The sequence below is a fragment of the Anarrhichthys ocellatus genome, unplaced genomic scaffold (assembly GCF_004355925.1).
Source record: "Anarrhichthys ocellatus isolate YVR2014 unplaced genomic scaffold, GSC_Weel_1.0 scaffold157, whole genome shotgun sequence".
NCBI lineage: Eukaryota > Metazoa > Chordata > Actinopteri > Perciformes > Anarhichadidae > Anarrhichthys > Anarrhichthys ocellatus.
The window spans coordinates 330,488-357,318 of NW_022280187.1; the positions used below are offsets into that span (position 1 = coordinate 330,488).

Sequence of the window (26,831 nt, forward strand, 5' to 3'; positions counted from 1 at the left end):
AATCCTGACTTTATGGTCGGCCTATAGACACACAGTATGTGTTCTAGGTGTACAATATGGGGACATGGTGATACAGTTAAGTCGTGAATCATCTCCCACTCCAACAGCAGTCCGAGTTATTTTGGGATCGAGTGTGACGTATCCTCTTTCTCTGAGAAGGCAGTGTGTAGTCCAATGTCATTTTGTCATTTTACTATTTCCCAGAATGCCGTTTCACAAGAAAAGGGCTGTCTCCATAAGATTGTTATCTCCTCCGAAAATGTCTAAAGTTTTCTTCGAACGATTCTCTCAATGTTCCTAAACGTAGAAGTACAGAGGCTCACCATGGATAATTCAACAATATATTAAGTTTATGGTATGGCCATCTGTTTTGATTATTTCAACTTTGTTTCTGAAAAGTATTTTTACATTTTTTTCATTTAACACGACAATAACCATGAGCGTTATAGACCACTGTGAGTCCTTAAAACCCAGAAATGAGTCAGCAGTTTTGCACTTCCGGTTCCTTTGTAAAGTCAATTGTTTTTTTAATCTAAAGCAAACACGACTTCGCAGTTTCGTTAAATTCGAGCCAGAAATGCATCGCAAATACACGACAAGCTGCTTTATGTTGTTGAAACATTGAAGTCTGGATTTTTCGTTGAACATTTCTACCTTGCACTCTATGATAAACCATGTTGGGTTCTACTCTTACACCTTCAACAAGTCAGTATGTAAGAGTTGGACTCACTGCTAAGATGCTCTGCTTGTTTTTCAGATTGAATCTTGGATGTTGGTGGGAAGTGACTGATCAAAGATGAGCCCTTCTTAACAGCATCAGAGCATCCTTTGTTTTTACCAACAGCAGATGCTACATGGTCTACCATCTTTTGTTTGGGGTGTAACTTGAGGAATCCAGCTCTTAGAAGTGTGTGTATGTCAACACGTTCTCATTCCCAAATACAGCAGCTCGGTCAGTGGCCCTACGCTTCAAACTCCAATGCTCTACGTACCCCTCTAGCGTCAGTTTTGCTTGTGTCAATTTTGGACATTACATGGAAATGATGTATTTTCAAAAAAAACTGCAGTGTTCACTGGAAACTACTTGGTTGGGGTAGTAAAACGTAACTTTAGTAAAGTTACGTAATTTGAAATAAGACAACATGGGACACGAACACAGACCTCCTGAGTGATTTTGCTGTGTCTCTTTGACTTCCTCCTTTACTCCCGCCATAACTGGCCACGTAGAACGTCATTTGCCGCGTTTGACTGACCAAGCTGCCGTATTTGACAACTTTGGAGTGAGAACAGGCTGTGTATGTATATGTGTGTGTGGAAAAGCAGCCACTATATTTTGATCTTTTTAATCTATCAATCATTCTACTTCTTGAGGAATCTTTGCTGAAATGATTATGGGCAGGAAGTTGTCTCTTCTTACTTTATCCATTTGTTTTATTGGTCTTTAGTCACTTTTATACGCGTTAAAACCAGGAAGTATGTCATTTAACACAACGGAATGAGTCATCTTCCAGAGGGAAGCTGACAGAGAAACTGCCTCAGATGTGATAAATTGGGACTACCATTCGCACCTCACGGCCTGTTCTGCACTCACTGCCCTAGTGATTTCTATTTCCTGTAAAAAAAATAGAGTCCACGCAGTCCATCATGAGATCTTTTCATAAAACGTTATGCTTGAAGTGCAACACGAGGCATTATGAGAACTGTAAACATATATCTAGTATGTGTACGCCCCTCTGTGTTAGCTTAAAGCTGCACTAATCAATAGGTTTGATCAACAGTGGGTCAAAAGACAACATACAAAGTGAAAGTTCCCCTCAGCTCTACAGGACATTTCCCACACTCTTTACCCATTCCCACACTGGCTGGTTTGGTAAACATCAGCATGCTTTGTGACTTTGCCTCATAGCATTTTTTTAAGTAGCTGCCTCTTGATGCCATTTGCATTGGCCATCATGTGATAACAGCATTGGCGGACTTCCAATGTGGTATGAAATTGTTTTGGGCAGAACATTTTCAATCCCATAGGAGTTTTTTTCCTCATAATATCACACCTAATATTAAAACACTTATGTGGTTATGATGCCTCGTCTGGCACCACTTCAGTTAAACCGTTACTAGACCCGTTAGTGCTGAGATCGTCCCTGCTCCTTGATTAGGCCGTGACACGTGAAAGGGTTCCAGACAGGGTTGACTTCAGTGAGGATGGAGATCAACATCGTGGTGCATAACAGCGGGCCATAAGAAGCCAGATAATACCGCTAACCTCACTGCCTATCTGTGTGACACACAGTGTTCCCTGTGTATCATGGCCTGCAGCTAACGGAGGGGGATGATCTCATTTGGGAAATTATATGCGCTTCAGTCTGTTTAGTTTGCAGAATGAAAATATGTAATGAGTCTCTCAGACTGCTGCTACAGTAGACAGTGGTCCACCGTACCGCCTGCCCGCCCACTCAGCTCAGACACACAACAACAATACAGTACCTGCATTTAATTAATATGGCTTTACTTCATCTGCCTGCTTTTTAGGGGCTCCGAGTAACATGTCTGATGACTTTGATGTGCAATCTGCAGGATGAGTAATAATAATGACAAACATAATTAATAATATTAAAAACGTTTTTAAAGGGATGGTACCCTAACAGATGGGAAAATGCAAGATTACAACATGGATTAACATTAAGTGTGGTCAGGGCAGCTCAATAGAGCAAACGAGAACCATTTAGCATGCTGGTTTCTCTTTTTCCTATTTAATTTAATGGAAATTCTAGCTTGACTTTCCAGTGCTTGTTTGAAGAACTTATCATTATGATCATCTATCTGTATTATTACTATTCTGATTATTATTATGAGTATACTGTTATTATTGTTATTATTATTTTAAAAAGCTTGATGACCGATGAACATTACACAAAGGGGCTTTGAATTTGTAATGGTAATATTCTGACCTCTATTGGCTAAATTCGTAATTGCACCTGACTTTTAAAGGCAAAAAAAGCGAATGTAATTTTGTAATTCATATCATTGTTGGAAACGAATGCAATATAGGAAGAGTATTATTTTTCCCTGAAGCAACACATTTTACTTATATTTAAAACAGCTTGAAGAAAACGTTTTAAAAACAACAAGCAACCTTTAGAATTTAAAGCAGAAAAATACACCATCAATTGGCTCAGTTCGACTCATGGATGTCAATTCCGATTGCTCTGGTCTGGATCTCACAACAAGCGCTCTGATTGGCCAACAGGTCCTAGCGCCAAAAATAGGAAGGAAGAAGAGTTGTGAACGCAACAAAGGATATTATTTGCTCAATATTTCAGTAAATATATTGGCATAAACCTACTTTCAACCTCATTCGGGTACAAAATGGATACACAGTCATATCTACCTTTACAGCCTGGGGTGGGGATGGAGGAGAATTTCCTGTCTCTTGACGACATTTTGCTCTCTCACGAGAGACTTCCCATCCGGACAGAGTGCAGTTTCCCCCGGCTGGGATATCTGGAGAAGTCGACTGATGCGCAGGACATACCGGAGGTTGGTAGAGTTACCGAAGAAAATGTCGTCGTGATGTTTAGAATGTTGTCATTGTATGTATTTAGAGATAACTCGGTCCATCTGAAATAAAACTAAAAGTAGCCCAGATACAGGTAAGTTATTTTTGTTGTGAGACAGTTGGCTGTTACGCCAAACCACATTCAATATTTTGCAGTTTAACTTCAATTTTATTATTATTTTCGCGAAGTAAAATTGGCTTGCAAGCAGGCATTAACAGCATTAGGTGAAGCAATCAAATGTAAAGTAACTCTACGGCTTATAAGAAAATGAATAACACTGACGTCAATATCATTTCAACTTCAGTGACGTTACGTGACAGTTAATAGTGGATACGGCAACTTTATTTAAATTGATATCTGTATTATGAAATGTGTTTGGGCTGTCTCTGGTTGAACCACGACATTTAACAACTCAAATGAGGTACCGCTCCCATTACTGCATAAGAAATATTTAATGTAATGTTACACAACACTTGTCCTGGGAACCTGACGTTGTAATTGAAACTAATATAGGAAGTCCATATGTAGCCAGGCGAAGTGGGGGTAGGAAGGTTTTTGTACTGTCCCTGATAGATATGACTTACGTGCAGGGTTAGTGACAGTGACAGATGCTGCTCTTATTTTAGGCGTACTGTCACTTTAAGAACAATGAAGCGTGAGCTACGCGAGAGCACGGAGTTCACGTGAGATGTAGGAATATCGCCAAACTGTGTAGACAGCTGGTACTGTTAGAGTTTGACACAGCTCTACAGGGAGAGCTGGATTCTGCTTGGAGAGATGCTTTCCATCAAATGCAGGAGGCAGAACTTGTTGGAAAAGTATCTACAGCCCGTGTGGCAGGAAGACAGAAAGTGCATATACCTGCTTCAGCTATTGCCACAGTTTATGCAAGGGGACTCAGGAGATCGTCAGGTGGTGACACCAGCATGCTGCTCGAGCCAGGGCCTATGCCACTGCCTGGCGGGTTGATTGTTTTCCCAACGGTGGTGTCAGCCAACAGTCAGGTGTTCCCAGTCCAAGTTGTCAACCTCTCACAAGAGGATGTGTGGTTGTCCCCAAAGACTAGGCTAGGTATCTTAGTGTTGAGGGTGACCCCTACGAGGTGAAGTTTCAGCGTATCACCGCTGACCATGAGGAAGTAACGATTAACCGGAAGGATGATCATGGATGTGACTGATGTACAGAGCCTACTCGAGCAACTACATCTAGGAGGTGCGCCAGAACAGCAGGCGGAACTAGGAGAGCTTCTGATGAAGTACGCAGATGTGTTTGCAGTTCATGCTGAGGATCTGGGATACACTGATAAGGTTAAGCATGAAATCCCTGTGGTGGACGAGACACCAGCTTCCCAACCTTACCGGCGCATCCCACCTAATCAGTACAAGGAGGTCAGGGAACATATTTCTGAACTGCTGAGAAAAGGAGTGATTCAAGAGAGTTCAAGCTCCTATGCCTCACCTATTGTGTTGGTGCGCAAGTCTGATGGAAGTTTAAGGCTGTGTGTTGACTACAGGAGGCTGAACTTGAAGACCAGGCGTGATGCATTTCCACTGCCACGCATTGATGAAACTTTGGATGCTCTGAGTGGCGCAAAGTTCTTCTCGACAATCGACCTCACCAGCGGATACCATCAGGTTGCTGTACATGAGAAAGATAGGGACAAAACAGCGTTCGCCACACCATTCGGCCTTTATGAGTACCTGAGGATGCCCTTTGGGCTCTGTAACGCACCCGCAACCTTTCAACGTCTGATGCAGGCTACGATGAGTGATCTAGTTTTGCAGATGGTATTGATCTATTTGGACGACTTGCTAGTGTTTTCATCAACATTCCAAGACCACTTAGTGAGGTTAGAGACAGTCTTCAAGAGGTTGAGAGCGACAGGGCTAAAAGTCAAAATGAAGAAGTGCCATTTTCTTCAACCCGAGGTCAGATTTCTTGGCCACCAAGTTTCAGCTCAAGGTATTGGCACAGACCCTGACAAGATAAGTGCAGTGAAGAAGTGGCCCATCCCCAGTACTGTGAAAGAGCTACAGTCATTTTTGGGCTTTTGCAGTTACTATAGAAGGTTCATTGAGGGTTTCTCCCAAATTGCAGGGCCCCTTCACGATGTTGTAAATGCTTGTATCAAAGAGAGCAGCAAGGTCAGGAGTAATGAGTTGTTCAGGTTAGCCTGGAATCCACAGTGTCTACAGGCTTTTGAGCTCCTAAAGGAGAAGCTGACCAGCGCCCCCACACTTGGCTATGCAGACTTTAACCGCCCTTTTATTGTAGAGACAGATGCTAGCAGTCAAGGTCTAGGTGCAGTCCTATGCCAGGAACAGGGGGGGAAAGCTAAAAGTCATTGCTTATGCAAGTAGGAGGCTAAGAGGGGCTGAGAAAAATGACCAAAATTACAGCAGTATGAAGTTGGAGCTCCTCGCTCTAAAGTGGGCTGTCACTGAAAAGTTTAGGAGTCATCTTCTGGGGTCCAAATTCACCATCATTACGGATAATAACCCCTTGTGTCATCTTTCTACTGCCAACTTGGGCTATTCAACAGCGGTGGGTCGCTCAGCTGGCCGTATTTGATTTTGATGTGAAGTATCGCCCTGGTAGGTGCAATTCTGCAGCTGATGCACTCTCCCGGCAACCAGCAGCCGATGAACCAGAACCTGAAAGTGAGGATGCAGAGTATGATGGGTGTGTGGCCATATGCAGCTCGCTTAGGACAGGTACAGCTCTGGGCCTGGATTTAGTTGCAGCAGGGATTGAGTGTGGTAGGGTCAGGCAGCTATGGCGAGTGAGACAGCAACGAGTGAGGTAGCTCAGGATAACACACCAACCTTGCCAGGATATTCTAAAACAGAACGTCAGAAATTTCAAGCATCAGATCCGACACTTAGTGTAGTGAGAGAGTTTTGGAGCAGACAGAGGAAACCTACCTTCCAAGAGAGAAAAGGTTTATCTAAGGCAGTTTGCTCCTGGCTGAAACAGTGGCCACGGATCAGAGAAAAGGACGGACTCCTGTACCGATTGAGGATGTTTATACTGGAAAGTGTGAACAGCTGTTGTTGCCTACCTCCCTCAAAGAGCAAGTCCTTAAAAGTGTGCATGACCAGATGGGGCATCAGGGCATTGAGCGGACATTGGGTCTGCTGAGGCAGAGATGTTTTTGGGTGGGTATGCATGGGGATGTAGAGCAGTGGGTGAAGAGATGTCAGAGGTGTGTGTTGACAAAAATGCCACAGCCCAAGATCCAAGCACCCCAAACTCCATTCTTGGCTACTCGCCCCCTCGAGGTTCTTGCTGTGGACTACACCACGCTTGAACGCGCCACAGATGGTCGTGAGAATGTACTCGTGATGACTGATGTATTCACCAAGTTCAGCCAGGCGTTTGCTACACGAGACCAGAAAGCAGATCCCACCGCTGCCACCAAAATTAGTGTAGCCTAATTAAAAAGATGAGACCAGACACTAAGATACATTTATGTTTTATGTGGGTCTTTTATTTCCCCCGACTGCACTCTTGGAGTACAGCGTTAATTGGTCAAATTTTAAAAGGTACAGATCAATTGACAGCAAAATTAAACAACTGCTTCCCACTCTCTTCAGAATTACAATACAACTGGAAACACTATATTCTAAAGCTACATAGAAAAACAGTAGTGACCTACTCCTGTTAAGCAGAAACAAAGAACCTCTGCATCAGTCTCATGCTGTTCAACTCTCTGAGATATGTAGATAGCATTTATTTCACATGAACACAATTATTGTTAAAGAAAATAATGAACTCACTCCCATATCAGTACTCGGCCTGTGTGCTCGGACCCACACACACGGAACTCACGGCAGCTTCTGTCTCCCCTCTAAATGAGGCAGATGCATACAACTTAACACCATGTCTCTAAACAGTTAACAAGCCCAATTACAAGGTGATTCAGCATTCATTAGTAACTTCTCCCGCTATTTACGCTGACCCGTTGTTCAGGTCTTTCCCTTCAGTTCAGTGGATGCTAAAAGCTAACGCTCGGTCCTCAGTAGCCTCTGATTCCCGCTCTGTATTCCTACATCTCACGTGAACTCCGTGCTCTCGCGTAGCTCACGCTTCATTGTTCTTAAAGTGACAGTACGCCTAAAATAAGGGCAGCATCTGTCACTGTCACTAACCCTGCACCTAAGTCATATCTATCAGGGACAGTACAAAAACCTTCCTACCCCCACTTCGCCTGGCTACATTCTCCCCTGCTACCAGTCAACGTCCTCGGTGACTTCCTGTCTGTCTATGTTTCTCTGAAGCTTTGAAGTATATAGAACCATCCCCGCTAACAGCTGGGAGAGTACATCAGGACTAAAAGACACCGCATTGCATGAGGAGCTAGGCAAGTTAAATGGGTTTTGGTGTATTACTGTTGTTTTTCTATGTAGCTTTAGAATATAGTGTTTCCAGTTGTATTGTAATTCTGAAGAGAGTGGGAAGTAGTTTAATTTTGCTGTCAATTGATCTGTAGCTTTTTAAAATTTTACCAATTAACGCTGTACTCCAAGAGTGCAGTCGGGGGAAATAAAAGACCCACATAAAACATAAATGTATCTTAGTGTCTGGTCTCATCTTTTTAATTAGGCTACACTAATTTGGTGGGGATCTACTTGGGCTGGAGGGACGTGACCCACCTGATGATGACCTGGAGGAGAAATCAGTACCCTGTCCTCAGCCCATGTCAGAGAGACCCAGCTCACATGCTGAGAATTTGGAGGTGAGGCCTGTGCCTACCCCAAGGAAGAGAAAGGAGGGAAATGTTGACACACCCATTCCCCCTCTAGGCAAGAGTCAGAGAAAAACAGCAGGGATACACCAAAACCCATTTAACTTGCCTAGCTCCTCTTGCAATGCGGTGTCTTTTAGTCCTGATGTACTCTCCCAGCTGTTAGCTGGGATGGTTCTCTATACTTCAAAGCTTCAGGGAAACATAGACAGAGAGGAAGTCACCGAGGACGTTGACTGGTAGCAGGGGAGAATGTAGCCAGGCGAAGTGGGGGTAGGAAGGTTTTTGTACTGTCCCTGATAGATATGACTTACGTGCAGGGTTAGTGACAGTGACAGATGCTGCTCTTATTTTAGGCGTACTGTCACTTTAAGAACAATGAAGCGTGAGCTACGCGAGAGCACGGAGTTACACAACACTTGTCCTGGGAACCTGACGTAATTGAAACTAATATAGGAAGTCCATATATATAGGAACACCACTAAGTCTCCTCTGGATGAACATCAGAAGGAAAGGCCCTTGTTTCTATGTCTTTAGATTTAGTTAGGGGAAAACAGAAAACATTTTTACAAGCAATGGTGTAAATAATGAAATCACTGTCACACTGTCATGGCTTACTGGGACAATAGAACCGATTGTGCTTTTCTGCTGCTGTGAAAAAAGTTCAGTTTGTAATCGCAATTAAGAGCATTTTACATAACCGTGTTACTGTAAGATGAGACACAGTGAATTCCAACCTATGCCTGCACCAACATGTACCTGCAATATGGACCCCAGAAAGCAGGGGACAATAATAACTCTGAAGTCCACGTCATTTGTCTCAGGGCACAAATATGGAGCTCCCTCTGTGGCTGTCCAAGGGTCTGTACGAGAAGAAGAGGAGAGTGTTGTCAGTGGAGCTTCCCAAGGTGTACAGAGAGGGCTGGAGGACCGTGTTCAACGCCGACCCCAACGTGGTGGACTTGCACAAGATGGGGCCCTACTACTACGGCCTGGGGTCCCAGATGCTGCACTTTGACAGCCCAGAGAACCCCGAAATCGCTCAGACGCTGCTGCAGGTGAGCGACACGCACTGTCATTGATGTAGAAGAGTTAATTTATCATGAGAAGGTACAAAGATGTGCTGGAGTACCAAATGTCAAACCTCATTGTCAGTATTGGCATGAAACCATTTACAGAAGTACCCAGGAGGGTCTACAACATGTGTTTTAAGGATATATCAGGATGTCAAACTGATTCAGCAGTGAAAATAGGTTTAAAAGATAAAGCTAGGAACTAAAGCTACAGATTACAGTGTAAAAGTGAATTACCACACGACCGAGACAGAAGATGATGAAAAGAAGGAAAAACACTGTTCCTGTAAAGCAGAGTAGGTCTTTATTTGTTATATAAATCATTAAAAGGAAAAACGGCAGACGTAGTATACCTTCAGTAGCTAGTGTAGCATAGAAGGGCTAACACTAGTTACTGCTGTGCCAACATACTCCGCTAATGTTAGCTCCACAGGTTTTTATATATAAACGTAACATTTTAGAAACTTATATCTCCTTCCAACTTCTCCTGGTAAAGAGTATCACTATTACACAACTTTTAACCATCACTAGCTCTAAATCCACTAAACCAGCTTGAACATGAAGACAATCTGAAACACTTGATTAGCGTTTATGGGAAGTTTTTGTTAGTTGACAGACCCTGGTCAGAGCTGGCCAATGCTATGCCAGTCTGCTTTCGAGGGTGGGACTTAGTGAAGCTTTCTGTGCACAGATGTACAATGTATGCATTTACATAGAAAATGTGAGCTTAAACTTTGCGGTCACAGCTGATTTCACAGCAAGCTGACAAGTCATATCTGATCTGTTTTCAGTTCATTTCTCCACACAAAAGTTATCTCTCGAATATGTCACGCAACACTCTCAGCTCTTGATGGGTATCGGCCGGTTAATCGGCTGTCTGCTTTTTTTCTGCTCCAAACTATCATATCTTTATCATATCTGCCTTTAAAAATCGGTCGACCTCTACAGCAAACGGTGAAACATCTGCCGAGCAGCTGATGCTGTTAGATTGTTCAAATTCTGTAAATCTAGTGAAATGTGAACTGTACACAGATAGGTATGCTTTATTCAGGACACAAAAATACTCACATAAAATAGTGAGGCGCATTTACACTTGTTTGGTAAACAGACAAGATAAAAACATGTTAATAAATGAGCTTTAGAAGGGCTGGTAGCTGACTTGTGTTGCCTTTGGACAGAGTCAGGTTAACTGTTTCTACTGATTCCAATCTTAATGCTAAGCTAGGCTCAAACAGGTTGCCGCCTATATTTAATGTGCAGTTATGGGAGAAGAAAATAACTTCTCATTTCACTCTCTCCCAGAAAGCGAACAAGTGTAATTCCTAAATGTTGAGCTATTCCTTTATCCAGGTGTTTCTACACGCAAAGTAAAATGTTTGAACTAAAAAAGTGTTGGCAGCTGCATCAAGTCACTTCAGCACTGTTCTTTTTAGTTTTTTTGCCAAACCACAGGTGATCACTGTCACATTTTACTCAAAGAATATTTTCGTTTATTTATTATTGTTTGCTCAGCACTTAAATCCGTACGTCAGATCATTTCACAACTTGTGATACACACAGTTTGATTTTCAGCCCATCACACACAACAGATTGGATTAAATGATATTGTTGGCTGGTGTTTTTACGAGAGAGAAACATATACAAGCTTGCAAGTACCCAAAACAGTTTCCTGGCGGTCAAATTTACCAATGAATGTGTGGTCAAATGTAATATTGCATTGTGCAAAAGCTTAGATGCTTTTCTATAAAACTTCATAGATCAATAGGCACAATGCAGATTCTGTGTTATTTAATACATTACAGCTAGGGGGTGCAATCAGATCAGAAAACATGGCTTACTATTGGCTGTCTGGTGCAGCTGTTACCAAGCAGATTATAACTGATCTCATTGTCTAACGGGCAAACAGAAACCGAGGGACGATGCACTTCTCCATAGCTTTACACACCACAAGGTTTTTTTACATATTTAAATGGAGAAAGTGCTTGATAAGAAAATGTATATTTGATATCATATCCATTTCTTCAGCTAATGTGTTAATGTGAGCTATTAACTCGACCAAGAACCGATTGAGTGAAAAATTTGCTTGTTATGAAGACGCCTGTGTTAAGTGGTAAATTATGCATAACTGCATTTCTATAGAAATAGCACTGTGAAGACAAAAACACCAAGGAGTGAATCAGGATTTCTAGGTTTACAGACTTTATACTAGCTGTACTTCTGAAACGTTAGAACCAGAAACCATCTTTGATGTTTCAACATTTTTAAGATCAAGTTTTTTTTTTGAAGATGGTTTTGCCTAGAGGCAAGTAAGATAAAATATACATATCTGAATTTCAACATTAAATTTAACATCAAATTCACCAGTTTACTCCGATTTAAAAACCAGCATGACTTAAAGGAACACCTCACCCCCAAAATCAATTACTCACCAAGTGTTACCTTGAAGAAAACTTCCACAGCAAACAAAGAACCAAAAAAAACTACTTGTCTGTGTGAGTCCGAAGTGTTTTTCAATTTTTACGGTTTTAATAAAGATGAATGAAGACTTTTCTCCGCTTTTTTACTATCCGTTCATCGTGAGGCAAACCAGGCAGCAACTCCGGTTCTATGGTCTCAATCTCTAGTTTCAAGTCTTCTTCAATACAGCATGATGTTCATTTAGTAAATTATGGTCAATTTAGAGTCAAACAGACCATAGAGCAGGGTATGATTTAGGGCGGGGCTAAGGTGATTGACAAGTTGCTGCCAGAGCCGTGTCCGGTGTCTTAACGTCACTCCTCCGCATTTCAAATATGATAACTTCCGTTCATTGGCTGCAAAAAGCCAAGATGGCGAGGGCCCTATTCCAAAATAGCGACTGAAGTCGCCAAACTCGAGGCTTCAAAGCGTCTACAAACAAATGGGTGTCTTCTTATATACAGTCTATGAAGCAAAGAAAGTTTCTTCTTGAATTCAAAGTAACTCGGGGAGAGTAACTGAAACTAGACAAAAAAGAAGTAATTTTATGGTTGAAGTATTCCTTTGATTTAAAAGTACCTCATCAGCAATAATACTCACACAGTGCCCTACATGCGCTGTCTTTGTCTTCCCATCTAATTTGTGGCAAACTGTTGACATTGTCCTTCTCCCAGACGTTCATCGGCCGCTTCAGACGGAACATGGACTCCTCCCAGAATGCCTACAACGAGGACACGTCTGCGCTGGTGGAGCGCCTGGACTGTCTGGAGAAGGCCCTGTTCACGTCGGGGCAGAGCGGCCTCAACGGCTTCCAGAGCTGGGAGAAGGGCCGGGCCTCGCAGCTCACCGCCTCCAGCCTCGTCCTCAACTACCGCAAGAGGAAGATGGCTGACGTGCCGCCCTGAGCTGGGCTCAGTTTAAAGAGGCAGGCGCTTGGACAGAACTTTGGAGCACGACGGCAGCGCTGACTTTCCCTGTCATCCTCACTTCACCACCCTCTAACTTTGAGCCAAGCTCTCTGTGGTGGGACAAGATGAGTTCTATGAGTTTCACATAACCTTGACAGTGTGTTCATGATCACCATTAGATCTAAGAATATGAATAGTTGGTTGCTGAAGTTTTGATTGTTGATTGTTTTAGCATATATCAAGTAATGATTCCTGATGTTTCTTACAGCTTTACAAATGCAAACAGTGGCCTGTTTTTTTCTGTTCCATCATACAGATTTTAAACTGGTTGGTATGGGTGGGTAATGGGGATGTATGAAAGTTTTTTGATGTCATAAAATGGCAACATATTCCATAAAGCACTTCAACTCAGAAATATCTGAATTGCTTACTAACAGAACTGGAGATGATAACGGGATGAATAGAAACAGCAAAGAACCTGTTGACTAATTATCTCAATACCATCAATACATTTTAGTCCTGAGTTTACCAATATTTACAGTTTCTTGTTGCTTACTATTTAGAGTAAGTAGTTGAAATAGACACAACACAAAGTGATAAAGACCATATTAATATTTATTGTATTGTAAGATGCAAACAGCATATTGTTTGCATCGTGCAATAAATATTAATGTTTTTGATCACTTTGTGTTGTGTCTATTTGCCTGTTCTGTTCAAAAACTGTGTCTTGAGGCACTGCTGGCCCTTCAATGTCATTTATATATGCTTTGTAAGGCATAAATAGTCCTCACTTTAGATGAGGTCACATAAAACACTTTACTAACGAGTAGTAACTACCTTAATAAATCATGAATTTATCATGAATTGCAGTATTAATATGCGTTTATAAAGCATATATTAACATAGTCCCTAACCATTATATATATATATATATATATATATATATATATATATATATATAAATGCATGAATAATGTACATCTAAATAAGTTATTAATCATTTACCTAACACTTTATAAATGATCTTATTAATCATCTACAACTCCTTAATAATTGGTTTGTAAAATATATAATACTTAATTTACAAATGGGGAATCCATCATTTATAAAGTATGAAAACACAATCATGAAACATAGACGGGCTTATTAATCAAGAATAAAACATTTACAACTGTTATGAACTGCATACTAATGAATTATTAATGTAGGAACAATGCTTTATAAATGAATTAAGTGTTTACTCATACTTAACTAATGCTTCATAGTGTGTAGTTATTATAAAGTGCTACCCAGTAATCTGATCCAGGCAATGAATTCCTCAGAGAAGCCAAATTTTAGGAGGGCAGCAAATAAGTATTTCCACTCGACCCGGTCAAAGGCCTTCTCTGCATCAAGAGAAACCAATACCTCTGGGCACGTTAAGGGGGCCGAATGGACAACATTGAATAGTTTTCGTAAATTTGAGTGGGAGTGTCGGCCTTGGATAAATCCTGTTTGATCAGGTGAGACAATATCTGGGATCACACTCTCCAGGCGTTTAGCTAAGACTTTAGACAGCACTTTAAAATCCACATTAAGTAGGGAGATAGGGCGATAAGATGAGCAGAATACTGGGTCTTTATCCTTCTTAGCCAGTAGGGATATAGAGGCCTGTCTCAGAGTTATAGGAAGAATGCCTAAGGAATGTGCTTCTTTAAACATTGCTTTAAGAGTTGGTGCCAGCTGATAGGAGAACTTTTTATAAAATTCCATCGTAAACCCGTCCGGGCCTGGTGACTTGTTGTTCTGCATAGATTGTATGGCCATGATGATTTCAGCAACTGAGATATCTCCACCTAAATTGGTGTTTTGTTCCTCTGATACGGTAGAGATAGTCAAATTATCAAAGAAGGCACATGAGGGGCCGAGGTCATTGCTAAGTTCTGAGGTGTAAAGGTTAGAATAGAATTGTAAAAAGGTTTTATTTATGTCATTATGATCTATCAACGTTTCTCCTGTGTTTGATTGAATCTTTGTGATATTACGGGTGGTAGCCACTTGGCGGGCTTGCATAGCCAGTAGTCTACTAGATTTATCTCCAAATTGATACACATTATGTCTGGATTTTAAGATTAGACGTGTTGCCTCATCAGTAGATAGAAGATTAAATTCAGTTTGGAGTCTTAACCGTTCCTTATAAAGATCTGTAGTCGGGGAATGAGCATATTTAGAGTCCACATCCAGGATCTGTTGGGAAATTTCAGTCAGTTTGGAGTTTTTCTGTTTCTTGATGGTGGAGGAATAGGCTATGATTTGCCCGCGGAGGTATGCTTTAAGAGTTTCACATAATGTAGCTTGCGAGATCTCTGGGGAGGAGTTAGTCTCTAGAAAGAATTGTATTTGGGCTGAAATGAACTTCACAAAATTGTCATCTGTAAATAAGAGAGGGTTGAGTCTCCAAATTCTGTTTCCGGGTGGGCAGTTTGGGAGGTCTAAATCAAATAGAATGGCACTGTGATCCGATATGACAATATTATTATACGAGCAGGACTTAACCTTAGGCAGCAGTCTATTATCAAGTAAGAAATAGTCTATGCGGGTATAGTTATGATGCACATTTGAGAAAAAAAGAGTAAGCTCTGGTGTTGGGAAACTTAAACCTCCAAATATCTGAAAGGCCACACTTATGCATGAAATTGTTCACAACTCCAGCCGACTTGGAAAGGTTCTGAGGTTTCTGGGATGACCTATCCAAGGTGACATCCAGCACAAGATTAAAATCACCTCCTATTATAAGCAATCCATTGTCAAGCTTAGGTATTGCAAGAAATAGCTTCTCAAAAAAATTACTGTCGTCTCAGTTAGGGGCATACACGTTTACCAAAATCACAGGATTAGCCCAGAGTTGTCCAGTAACAATAACATATCTCCCGTTTGGGTCGCTAATAATCTCTTCGGGATGAAAAGAGGTTTTTTTATTAATCAATATGGCTGCCCCTCTGGCCTTTGCATTAAGTCTGGAATGGAACATCTGGCCAACCCAATTTTGCTTGAGATCAGCAACGTTGGTGTGAACTTGGTTGGGACGTTAGTCACCTTACTGGACCAACCGCTCATAGTAGTTTAAGAAGAGGGATATAGCAACAGAGTGCTGAAGGGAGGGCAGGGGGGGGAGAGAAAGCAAATTTATCTTTAGTAATTTATCTTTAGTAAAGGTCATTAGGTACCCTATAAGAGTATTGAGACCCTAAACCAAGGTGATGGCTTGATCCTCATCCGTAAATAGTTGAGTCTCAAGGTTTGTTAGATATGTTAATGCAGAACGTGGGACTGGACGGTGAATTAGTAGGAAAATATGTGTTGGTTTTGGCTTTGATGGTGTTGCCATTCTCTCCCTAGGCTGGTCTTAAATGCGTTGACTGAGGAGGCACTAACTGTTCCTTGACTCAGGCTGTTCCATACTGGTGTTGTTCTACTTGAGAAAAAGGTTTCTGTGGACCAGGCTGGTGTTGTACCTGTAGTTTCAGATCGTGACCTCTTGTATTGGTGCTGAGGGATTTTTTGAACATACTATTGCCACATACTTCACAACTTCTGTCAGACTGTACGCTGTCAATTCCTGTCAGTATTTTAAAAGTTTGGACCATGTCGGCTCGTTTACGTCGAAATTCCAGCATTTGCAAGTTGAGGCTGGCAAGTCTTTCTGGGTATGAGAAATTTGAGAGGCCGTGCACTAGTCTAGTTGCGCGTCTCTGAACTTGTTCCAGGGCATCTTTGTCCCGCTTGAGTTTGGGCAACCAGACGACAGCGTACTCGAGGTGAGGATGTATCAAGGATTTGTACAGGTGGAGAAATGATGTTTGATCCAAGGACTTGAACATGTGTTTGATTGCTCCTAACACTCGGTTGGCCTTGGATACCTGGATTTGGATGTGCCTGGAGAATGAGAGGTTGCGGTCGATAATTACACCCAAGTCTTTCTCTTCTTGTGTGATTTGAAGCTGGTGGGTTGTACCATCATTGTTCCTCATTGTGTATGTGCGTTGCGGGTTAGTGTTCCCGAGGTGCATTGTTTTGCATTTATCTGGGTGAAATAACATGCACATTGTTTGGGCCCAAGATTGGAGATGGTCCAAGTCACACTGAAGACTGGAGTGCTGCGTGTCATGTAGCTGTGATATGACTTCAAAGATCTTAGTGTCGTCGGCAAACATCAGGACAAAGTTGTTGAGGAAATCCGGTATATCAGCCACAAATAGTACAAACAGCAAAGGGCCAACTACTGAGCCTTGAGGTACCCCGCTGTTGACGCTTGCAAAATCAGAGAATTGTCCATTTACCACTACTCGTCTGCGATTGATAAGAAAGTTACGGATCCATTGAAGTATGTTGTCTTGGATGCCAAAGGTTGAAAGTTGAAGGAGAAGTCTCTCGTGTGGAACCGTATCAAAGGCCTTAGCGTAGTCTATGAAGAGAATATCGACTGGAAGCTTGTGACTAAGGGCTTCAGTCCAGATGTCGATTGCTTCCAGTAGATTAGTAACTGTTGAACTGCCGGACGTGAAGCCGTGCTGTTGCTTGCATAGAAGGTTGTTAGATTTCAGGTGCTCCCTGATGTCTTCAGCAATCAGTCTTTCCATGAGTTTGCACACTACTGACGTAGGTGAGACGGGCCTGTAGTTTGCTGGGTCAGACTTGTCGCCTTTTTTGAAGATGGGGGTTACTGTTGCCGTTTTCCACTGTACGGGTACCTCGCCGCTGGCTAGGCTTGTGTTGAACAGGCTACACAATGATTAAACAAGGATATCAGCCATTTCCTTAAGTAATCGGTTGTGGATCTGATCAGGCCCCGGGGATTCGTCTGTTCTGATGGATCTGAGCTTTTTGAGTATCCTGTCCTCTGTAATCGAAATCCGCAGGTCTGAGGTCAGCAGCTTTGCTGTGAATGTTGGCATGGTGGTGGTATCCTCTCTGGTGAAAATACCTGAGTATTGGTCGTTTAGAATATTGGCTTTGCTCTTGTCGTCGCTGTTGGAGGTTCCATCCTTGTTCTGCGGCTGTTTACATAGTTCCAGAAGGCTTTGCTGTTGGTGCGTGAGTCTTTTGCCAGCTTGTGCTCAAAGTCCCGTCTAGCCTTTCTTGCCGCATGAGTCGCCTCGTTCCTTGCTGTGATGTATGTCTGGTAGTCCTAGCCGTCTTTGGTATTTAGGTATCGTATCCAGGTGTGGTATTTTCTCTTTACATTTTGTAGAGCCTGTTTGTTCAACCACAGTGGTTTTTTCTTCCTTGTCGTGTCCAGGTTGATCGCCTTCAGGGGGATACACTTCACCATGGCATCATGGATGGTTTGTTCCAGTATGTTGGCAATTTCCTGGGTGGTTTTCCCCATTAGCTTGTCTTCCCAGTTGATGTCAAGCATAGTCTTCATAGCTGCATAGTCACCTTTGTTATAGTTGTAGGTAGGCTTTAACGATGTAGAGGAGCTGGTTCCAAAGACTAGTTTGAATGAGATTCCCACATGATCACTTGCTCCTATGGGTGCCATAATGGATAGTTGCTCAACAATTTCGTCTTTGTTGGTAAAGATCAAGTCATCTCTAGTGGGTGTTTGGCCGGCCCGATATCTGGTAGGCTGAGTGACATGCTGATGGTAATAATAGTCCCTGATACACTCGATGAACTTGGTGGCAGGGCCACTTGGACTTGTGTTTTCCAGGAGTTCGGGTATAGGGGACCACACCACGTCTGGGTGGTTAAAGTCGCCGACTAGAAGTTTGTGTGTGTGGGGAGTTGAAGCTGCCCACTGTAAAGTTGCATGAAGATCGTCGTCACGTGGGATGGCAGTCGATATTAGTAGGTCACTGTGGTCTTTCCCTTTGATGGTCACCCAAGTGCTGTCTTTATACTGACTGTGCACATCTGGATGGATTTGCCTGGTTTTGAGATTGGTCTTGGTATAAATACACGTACCCCTCGTGTTGGTTGCGGACAAGTCACTTGTAAACAGGTCATAACCTGGGATGCTCATAGTAGGCAAGTCTGGTGTTCGTCCTATTTTTGGTTTGATTTCAGTAAGGCAAATAATGCTGAAGTCATGTGTGTTTACTAGTGTTAAAAGTTCATCATATTTGCTCATGACTGAGTTGTCCGTATTGGTATAGTACGCCTTCAGATTTCCTAGTTTACAGTTGGTTTGAGCTGGTGGGAGTTTACATCTGTTTAGGTCTGAACTGTTGTTGCTACTGCTGTGTTTCCTGGAGCCTCGACTATCCTTCCTCTCTTGATTACCCAGTGTTTGGATGGGTTTGCCAGGCGAGTCTCCTGTAGGGATGCTCTCAAGTTCTTTTGAGGCCTCGAGTTGTTTTTTAGTTAAGTCCGGATGGATATACACCTGGTTGTAGACATCATTTGTGCTTTTGCGAAGCTCAGCGGCCCTTGCTAAAATTTGTTTCTTCTCGCTCAAAGTCTCTAGTTCAATCTTCAGTAGCCTCCTTTTGTCCTTGTCAAATGTTCCGAATCGTGTTACTTTGTTAATTCTAACGATTAGTTTGAATTCATCTTTGGTTAAGGTTTGGACTGCCTGGATATCTTCCTCCTGGGTTGTGGATTCTGGTAGATTGAAAACAATTAGGTTCAATTTCCTCTTTTCTATGTCTTCCAGCTCATTTAAACCCTCTCTAAGGCTTCTTGTGTCTTGGGCAACTGACGTGAGTTGTGTAGGGTTGATTTTGCTAGTGATGTGTTCCAGTTTCTGTTCCAGTGAATTGATCTTAGCCGTAGCTAGTGCATTAGATGTCGATATGATATGTTCTGCTTCAGTTTTAAGGTCAGCGGCAAGTTGGCTGTGCGATCCGGGGTTTTTTTTTCAGTTCCTCCTCCATCCGTACAGCTATATCTCCTAAATCTTTGTTCAGTGAGTTTATCCTGGTGTTTGTTGTTTGTAAGTCCGTTTGCAGCTTTACAATGTCAGTCGTATTTACCCTGGTGTTGTCTGAGAGAGTTTCAATTGCTTCCTGCATATTTAGTTGGTCTCTTTTGATAGCTACTAGTTGCATTTGAAGTGTCTTGGCTCCGCGTTTACAGAAGGAACAGTACCAAGAGCAGCTATCGTTGTTAGCGAGGACATCGTACAGTTTGATTGTAACCTTCTAACATTTTATGTGAAACCAAAGTACGCAGACTTCACACTCGACGGCTTTATCGTCCTTGTTCACTTTTTTGCCACAGGAGCCACATTCGCTAACAGTAGTAGTAGGAGCAGATGCACTGGCTGGAGCAGGTGGAGCTTTAGTAGAGGCAGTGTCTTGACTAGTTGCATTGTTTGAAGAATCAAGTGAAGATCTACTCACAATTGTTGTCCTCCGAGGTGATAGTGGTTTATTTATCTTATCTACTTCCTCTTCCATCTTTGGTGGTGGACGTCGCTAGCTCACGGGACTGCTAGCTTATAGTTAGTTTGTTGTGTTAGCTATAAACAAGACGACAAACAAGATGTTGTAGAGACTTAGATGTCCAATTTGGCGTCAGGCAATCGATGTCGCAGGTCGACGCTGATTTCCCGAGGAGAGAAGCTAGCTGAGCTTTGCCCGGAGCTAGCTTAGCTCCGGCGCTAGCAGTTAGCACGTAACGCTAATTCACTTTAATCCAGCATTGATCAACAGTGTTTCCTTATAGAGTTATAAAACCAATACATCCAACAATGAATGTCTTCAGTGATTGATCAAGAAGTGTTGTTGTTAGCCGCTATCTGAAAAACTTTTTGTTTTGACGCTGTCACCCACAGCTGTCAGCTGTCAGAACAAAAAGAACAAAACAAAACAAAAAAGGAAAGAAAAAATAAATAAAATACATTAAGAATAAAAGGCTCCATTCCTGTGCACCTAGACCTGTTAAACCTATCCGTTGTACTATTACAAACTTTGTGCATATCACTATCATGCACTTTAAACTCTGTCTTTATTAAGAATGATTATAAAGGCAAAAACAAAGAGGATTTTAACCTGAGACCCGCTTCTTATAAAGAGTCTACGGAGCAGTACATTGAAAGCCATTTTCTAAACATTGACCAACACAACAAACAGCCGTTCTGTATATCCAGGAGTTAGAATTTAACAAGAGGAGATGAGATACCCATTTAAGTAATTAGTAACAAAAAAAATAAGAACAAGTAGCATTAACTATGACTATGTTAAACCAGAGTGGGGATATAGTTTGACATTCGGTTAGTAAAGTTGGGGGAAGTGTATATGGATGTCCAGCATTATGTGAGTACGATCAAGTTAGTAATATACTGTTCATAAGGTTTACTATTTATACAACGTGTCATCTTAGCCAGCAAAAATATTCACTCAACGGTTAGCCCGACCAACATAAGCTACTAAAAGGTAATGTCTCCACAGTCATTGTTATGGTTGCCACGGGGTCTCATACTGCCGGTTGATTGTTCTCCAGGAAGGCGGCTGCTTCACTCGGAGTGTTAAACTCGTGCCTGGTTCCATCGACGATCACTCGGAGCTTAGCCGGGAAGATCAGGCTGAATTGGTACCCTGCTTTCCTCAGTGCGGATTTGACAGGGGAAAAAGTAGCTCTCTTTTTAGCCACTTCAGAGCTGTAGTCGGCGTAAATATGAATTCCCGCGCCCCTGTAGGACAGGGGACCTTTCTCTCGTGCCAGCTGCATTATACGCTGCTTCGTCTGGAAATTATGAATGCAGGCTATGAAGGGAGGAGGCGCGCCGTCCGGTCTCCTCTGGATGGCCACCCTGTGCGCTCTGTCCACGGCTAAACAACGGGGAAAAGCGTCAGCGCCGAATAATTCTCCTATGAAGGATTCAATGAAGGAAGTTGGGCTGCCCTCAGCTCTCTCAGGTATGCCCGTAATACGGATATTGCACCTCCGTGATCTGTTCTCGAGGTCGTCGACCTTAAACTTCAGTAGTTCGTTCTCCTTCATAAAGCTGCCGACCGTGGTCTCTAGTGTAGTTATTCTCCTCTGAAAGTCGTTCATTGACGTCTCAATGGCTTGAATTGTCTGGTCGTGTCTGGTAACAGTGGCGTGGTTGGCTGAAATTTGTGCCGTCAGGGATAGCGCTGGGTTATTGCCGCAGCCATGTGTGGTGTCGCCGCTAGCTAGGTCTGATGCTAGGCCGCCATCATGTCTTTCCTCGCTCTCGCTTTTGGGTTTTTTACCTCCTCTGGCTGTGTTGGGTTTGCCCATGCTGAACTGAATACAGCGTACACCGTAGCAGGAATAGATTTTAGAAGCTGGTTCTCCAAGTTTCAGGTGGGTAATTATTAAAGCAAATGCCAAATAAATGTAAAATAGTGACAGAGCCCTTCCGACGAGCTGCCTACTCCGCCATTCGCTAAACCGGAAGTCCTTATTAATAATCTTAATGACATTAATAATTCTATTGATGTCAGTAGTTTAGTTTTTCATATTTGCTGATAACCAAACACTCCTTTTCGTTCCCAACACAAGTCAAATGACCACGGAAAACTCTTCTCTTTCTATGGTTCAGGCCTGTTTACTCTGGTTGAAAGCCTGGCAGCTGAGTTCTGTACCGTTTGTAGCCGGTCAAGTAAAGAGGCTATAACAGTAATCCAGGTCTGATGAGATAAAAGCATGTAAAATGGTTCCTGTATCTTTAAAATGGGTTGAATTCTTGTTCATTTTTGTTACGAATACTATACAAAGTGTAGCCACAGCCTTTACATTTAGGTGACTTCTAAATGCCAACCGATCTGCGATTCCCAAATGCTGAACGGAGTGACCGAGTTATTGAGACGGTGACATTCTGAATGCATTTACAAACTCTTTAGTTTATTAGACATAAGATATGTTTGAGTTTGTTTGAGTATTGCTACTGCTCATTCTTAATTGTTTGTTGATGTACGTCATAGTTGACGTCACTAAATTGTGAGTGGGGTTTCCCTGGATTCCCTATAGCACTGTCCGGCGTGTGTAATTCCTTTGCGGGAAACGGGCGCTTTTGTTTGGGAGATGCAGTAGTTTGTATCTATTTCGTGGCATAGAGATTCGGTTTTGCGAGTCAGTTTTTTTCTCTCCTCTCGGTGTAAAAATTGCAAATCAATGTAAGGTACGTGGTGTCTGGCTGGTGCACTTAACGTAACTTTGATGCAAACGTTCCCCTGTCAGGTTCAGAGGCGTTACCCCTTTGGGTTTCGTCTTGTTCGTTGTTTTTATTAATGTTGCGGTGACCGTGGTTAGAGCAATCTTGCTCGGGAGCACTTCCATGGTTCTGGGTGAGTCGCCAGTTTCTGGTTGCTTTCCCTCGCCACTGGGCTTTAGTGCGTAATTACCCGCCACTATTAACTGCATGAAGACTAGGGTTGAGTTTGTAGGTAGACAGATTATGGTTAGGCAGTCAGCTAGAGGGGCACACTCGTATGCTGATTAGGCCATATGTGGTTTGTGCACCAGTAGCCTTCACTGTTTGTTTCGTTGGTTTCAGTTACACTTAAGTATGGAGAGTGTTGAGAGCTTTTTTGCTTCTCTGGTTCTGGATCTAACAACTTCTCTGGAAGTTGTTAGATCTTTGCACTAAAGATCAACTGCTGAACATAGCAGAATATTATAAAATCGAAGTTGGTGATAAACGTCTAAAGGAGAGAGTGAAGGCCATTTTGAAATCAAATTTATTTGAAAAGAATGTTTTGACTGAGGATCCGTCAACCGTTCCAGATTCAGCGCGCACGCTGATGTTGCAATGCATGCTGACTGGGAGAGCGCAGGAGGCGTACTCCTCATTAACTGATGTTGATAGTCAAAAATATTCATCTGTGAAGGCAGCGATGTTAAAGGCATATGAGTTGGTTCCGGAGGCCTACCGGCAAAGGTTTAGGAACTTGAAAAAAGGGGAGAATCAGAGTCATCTCTATTCATTTCACTCGTTGCGCTCGGCTTCTGGTATTTATGACTTTGATCAATTGAGTGAACTTCTGGTACTACAGCAGTTAAAAAATTCAGTTCCTGTGCACGTTGCGGCGTACATCAGTGAGCAGAAAGCAACAAACGCGGCTGCAGCAGCGGCATTCGCTGACGATTACATGCTTACGCACAGAGGCGGATTTGCTGATCACAGGGCTGATAATGGTAACAGACATGAGTGCTGCCGGTGGCGGAGTCATTGGGCAGGCATGTTAAAGCGTCCTCAGTTAGAGGCAGTAGTAATCTGCGTAATGCAGAACGAGGTTGTAATTATTGTCACAAACGGGGACACTGGAAGATAGACTGTGATTGGTTGAAACTTCAGGCTGCGTATGGTTCTCATGCTAAAGGTGTTGGTCTAGCCACACCCGTTTCTCAAGTCATCACTCCTAACTGTCTTGACCTGGATGTAAAAGACTGGTCCTGTGAGGTTGGATGCCTACCGGCCATTTATCCATAAAGGTTTGGTGTCGATGGTAGGAAGTGAGACGAAGGTGCCAGTGACAATTTAGAGGGACACAGGGGCTTTGGACTCTTTCATTCAGGCAGGAGTACTTCCGTTGTGCAGCGAGTCTGATACAGGAGACTTTGTTCCTGTTCGTGGTATGGATTGGAATGTTATGTTGGTTCCAGGGTGAGGCAAAGCTAACTGTGCGCCCAGCATTTCCAATCCAGGGGATTTCGGTCATCCTGAGAAACGATTTGGTTGGTGCAATGGCAGCTTCGAAACCTGTGTCTCAGTCAGAGAAAGAAAATGTGAGAGTTTTGTCGGGGAACCAGCGTTTCAGATAGTTTTGCCTGTTGCACTGCATCAGTCAGTGTTAAAAGTGACTCATGATGAGTCAGGGCACTCTGGTGTGAAGAAAAGTTATGACCGGATTTTAAGGCACTTCTTTTGGCCTCGTATTAAAAAAGATGTAGGTCACTTCATTAAAACGTGTTATATATGTCAGCTGACTGACAAGCCTAATCAGACCCTACAACCTGTGCCTCTGCCCTATTCCAGCGATCAGCCAACTGTTTGAGCTTTTGATTATAGATTGTGTGGGTCCTTTGCCTCGCTCAAAGACAGGGGCTACTTACCTACTGACTGTTATGTGCCCGCTATCCTGCAGCGTACCCCTTGCGTACCATAACTACTAGGTCGGTGGTCAGAGCACTGTCCCAGTTCATTTCGGTGTTTGGCATTCCCAAAGTCATTCAGTCCGACCAAGGCTCAAACTTTTCTTCTCACATGTTTTCGCAGGTGTTGAAGCAGCTTCGTGTACAGCACAACCAAGCCTCTGCTTACTATGCTCAGAGTCAGGGTGCGTTGGAGCGCTTCCATCAGACACTAAAGTCCCTCTTGCGTGCTTACTTCATGGAGCTGGGTAGAGACTGGGAAGAGGGGTTGCCCTGGTTAATGCTTGCAGCTAGAGAGGTAACACAGAAGAGCACTGGGTTTAGCCCAAATTAATTGGTGTTTGCACACACCGTAAGAGGTCCGTTAGCGGCATTGTCTGATAACTGGAAGGAGGCAGAACCTCCTAAGAACTTAATTGAGTATGTTAACAGTTTTAGGCACAGGCTTTATAGAGCGGGATAACTAGCTCGGGAGAGTCTGGGTTTAGCTCAGGGAATAATGAAACGCTCGTATGACCGCCGCGCTGACCGTCGCATTTGTAATCCTGGAGACCAAGTGTTGGCCTTGCTCCCTATGGTTAGTTCACCGTTCCAGGCAGAGTTCACAGGTCCGCATACAGTGCTGAAACAAATCTCTGTGCTGAATTACGTAATTTCAACACCTCAGCGTAGAATGCCAACACAGCTTTGTCACGTAAACTTACTGAAGCCATATTATGAGCGCACATCTGAGCCACTTTCACTTGGTGAGGTTCATACAGCTGGTTTAGCTGATGCAGTTTTGGTATAGGCCACTGACAACGTGGGGGCAGACGCGTTGTCCGAGGCTCCCCGGCGACAAGCGTGTTACTATATGTTCCTTTTCTTGGTTCTCCTCTTGTCCCTTCCTAACTGTTTAAAATGCTTCCAAGGTGCACCGGTTGCTACAGTGGGAACCTGGGGCAAAAGATGCTGGACTGTTAACTAAAGGACATTTGATAAAGTATGTTGTGTTTTGGGTTTCAGACAATTTTTGGTAATTTTGAGTTTGTTTTCCTAAAAAGTATTGCTGGATATTTGGCCCGTTGCTCAAACTTAAACCTTCACTTTTCACTCTGAATGTGCAATAGTACTCAGACTATTGACATTGTGAGTGAATGCCAATTATGAGACTTAGTTCATAGTTTGGTTATTGGTCCCTGTTCGCAGGGTGGTGCCCCTTATTAATAATTGTTAATAATCTTACTGACATTAATACTTCTATTGATGTCAATAATTTAGTTTTTCATATACTGTATATTGTTGCCGCTCAGGGCAATCACAACTCGATCCCAAATCTCCTTGTTGAGTTCAAGTGCCAAATAATTTCTGTGTAACTCATTAACGCAGCATCTGTCATAATAAATGTTAACTACTAATCATTCAATTGTCTCTCCTGATTGAAATAAGAACTCTAGTGCTCGTTCTTTATCCGATCAAATGTGGACCATAAGAAACTTTCATTAGAGTGAATCAGTGGCATTGTGGCTTTATAAGTGTTGGGCAGAAACGGTAATGTGGTTACTTTTTCAGTAATGAGTAATGTGGGGGATTACAATTTGAATTTTGGTACAGTTACTAATCGCAGTAACATTCAGTTACTTTGACACACATACATGCTAGCTGAGGCAGCTAGTGTCTGATGTATATAGTATGTTATCCTTTGTTTATATTCTAATTGCTGTAGTTTGGTATGTTAAGTGTATTCTAATATATTCTTTCTATTGTGTATTCTATAGATATATATCTCTGGTGTCCATATATTCACTGTGTATCTACTGTTGCCGTGGATAACCTGCTGCTGTAACACAATCATTTTCCAATAATTTAAATACATTTTTGTTGATCGGATTGTAATCGGATGCTTAACCACACTAGAGTTGTAAATGCACCCAAAGAGCTATGAGGATGGATTGTGATCAGAAAAGCCAAACCATCCCCAGAGGTGACCAGGGACGCATTAAGACCACATTGAACATGAGGGTAACTGCAATTGTCTTTTCCAATCTACATACAACAG

At 42.6% G+C, this 26,831-nt stretch overlaps 1 protein-coding gene across 1 annotated transcript; it reads left to right on the forward strand.

The window, feature by feature from the left end:
* On the forward strand, nucleotides 1-13,157 carry gins3 (GINS complex subunit 3). The gene is made up of 3 exons (XM_031877967.1): nucleotides 1-3,537; nucleotides 9,129-9,362; nucleotides 12,509-13,157. Exons 1-3 carry the CDS (start codon nucleotides 3,367-3,369, stop codon nucleotides 12,737-12,739), a joined length of 636 nt encoding a protein of 211 aa, XP_031733827.1. The 5' UTR covers nucleotides 1-3,366; the 3' UTR covers nucleotides 12,740-13,157.
* Nucleotides 13,158-26,831: the final 13,674 nt, after the last annotated feature.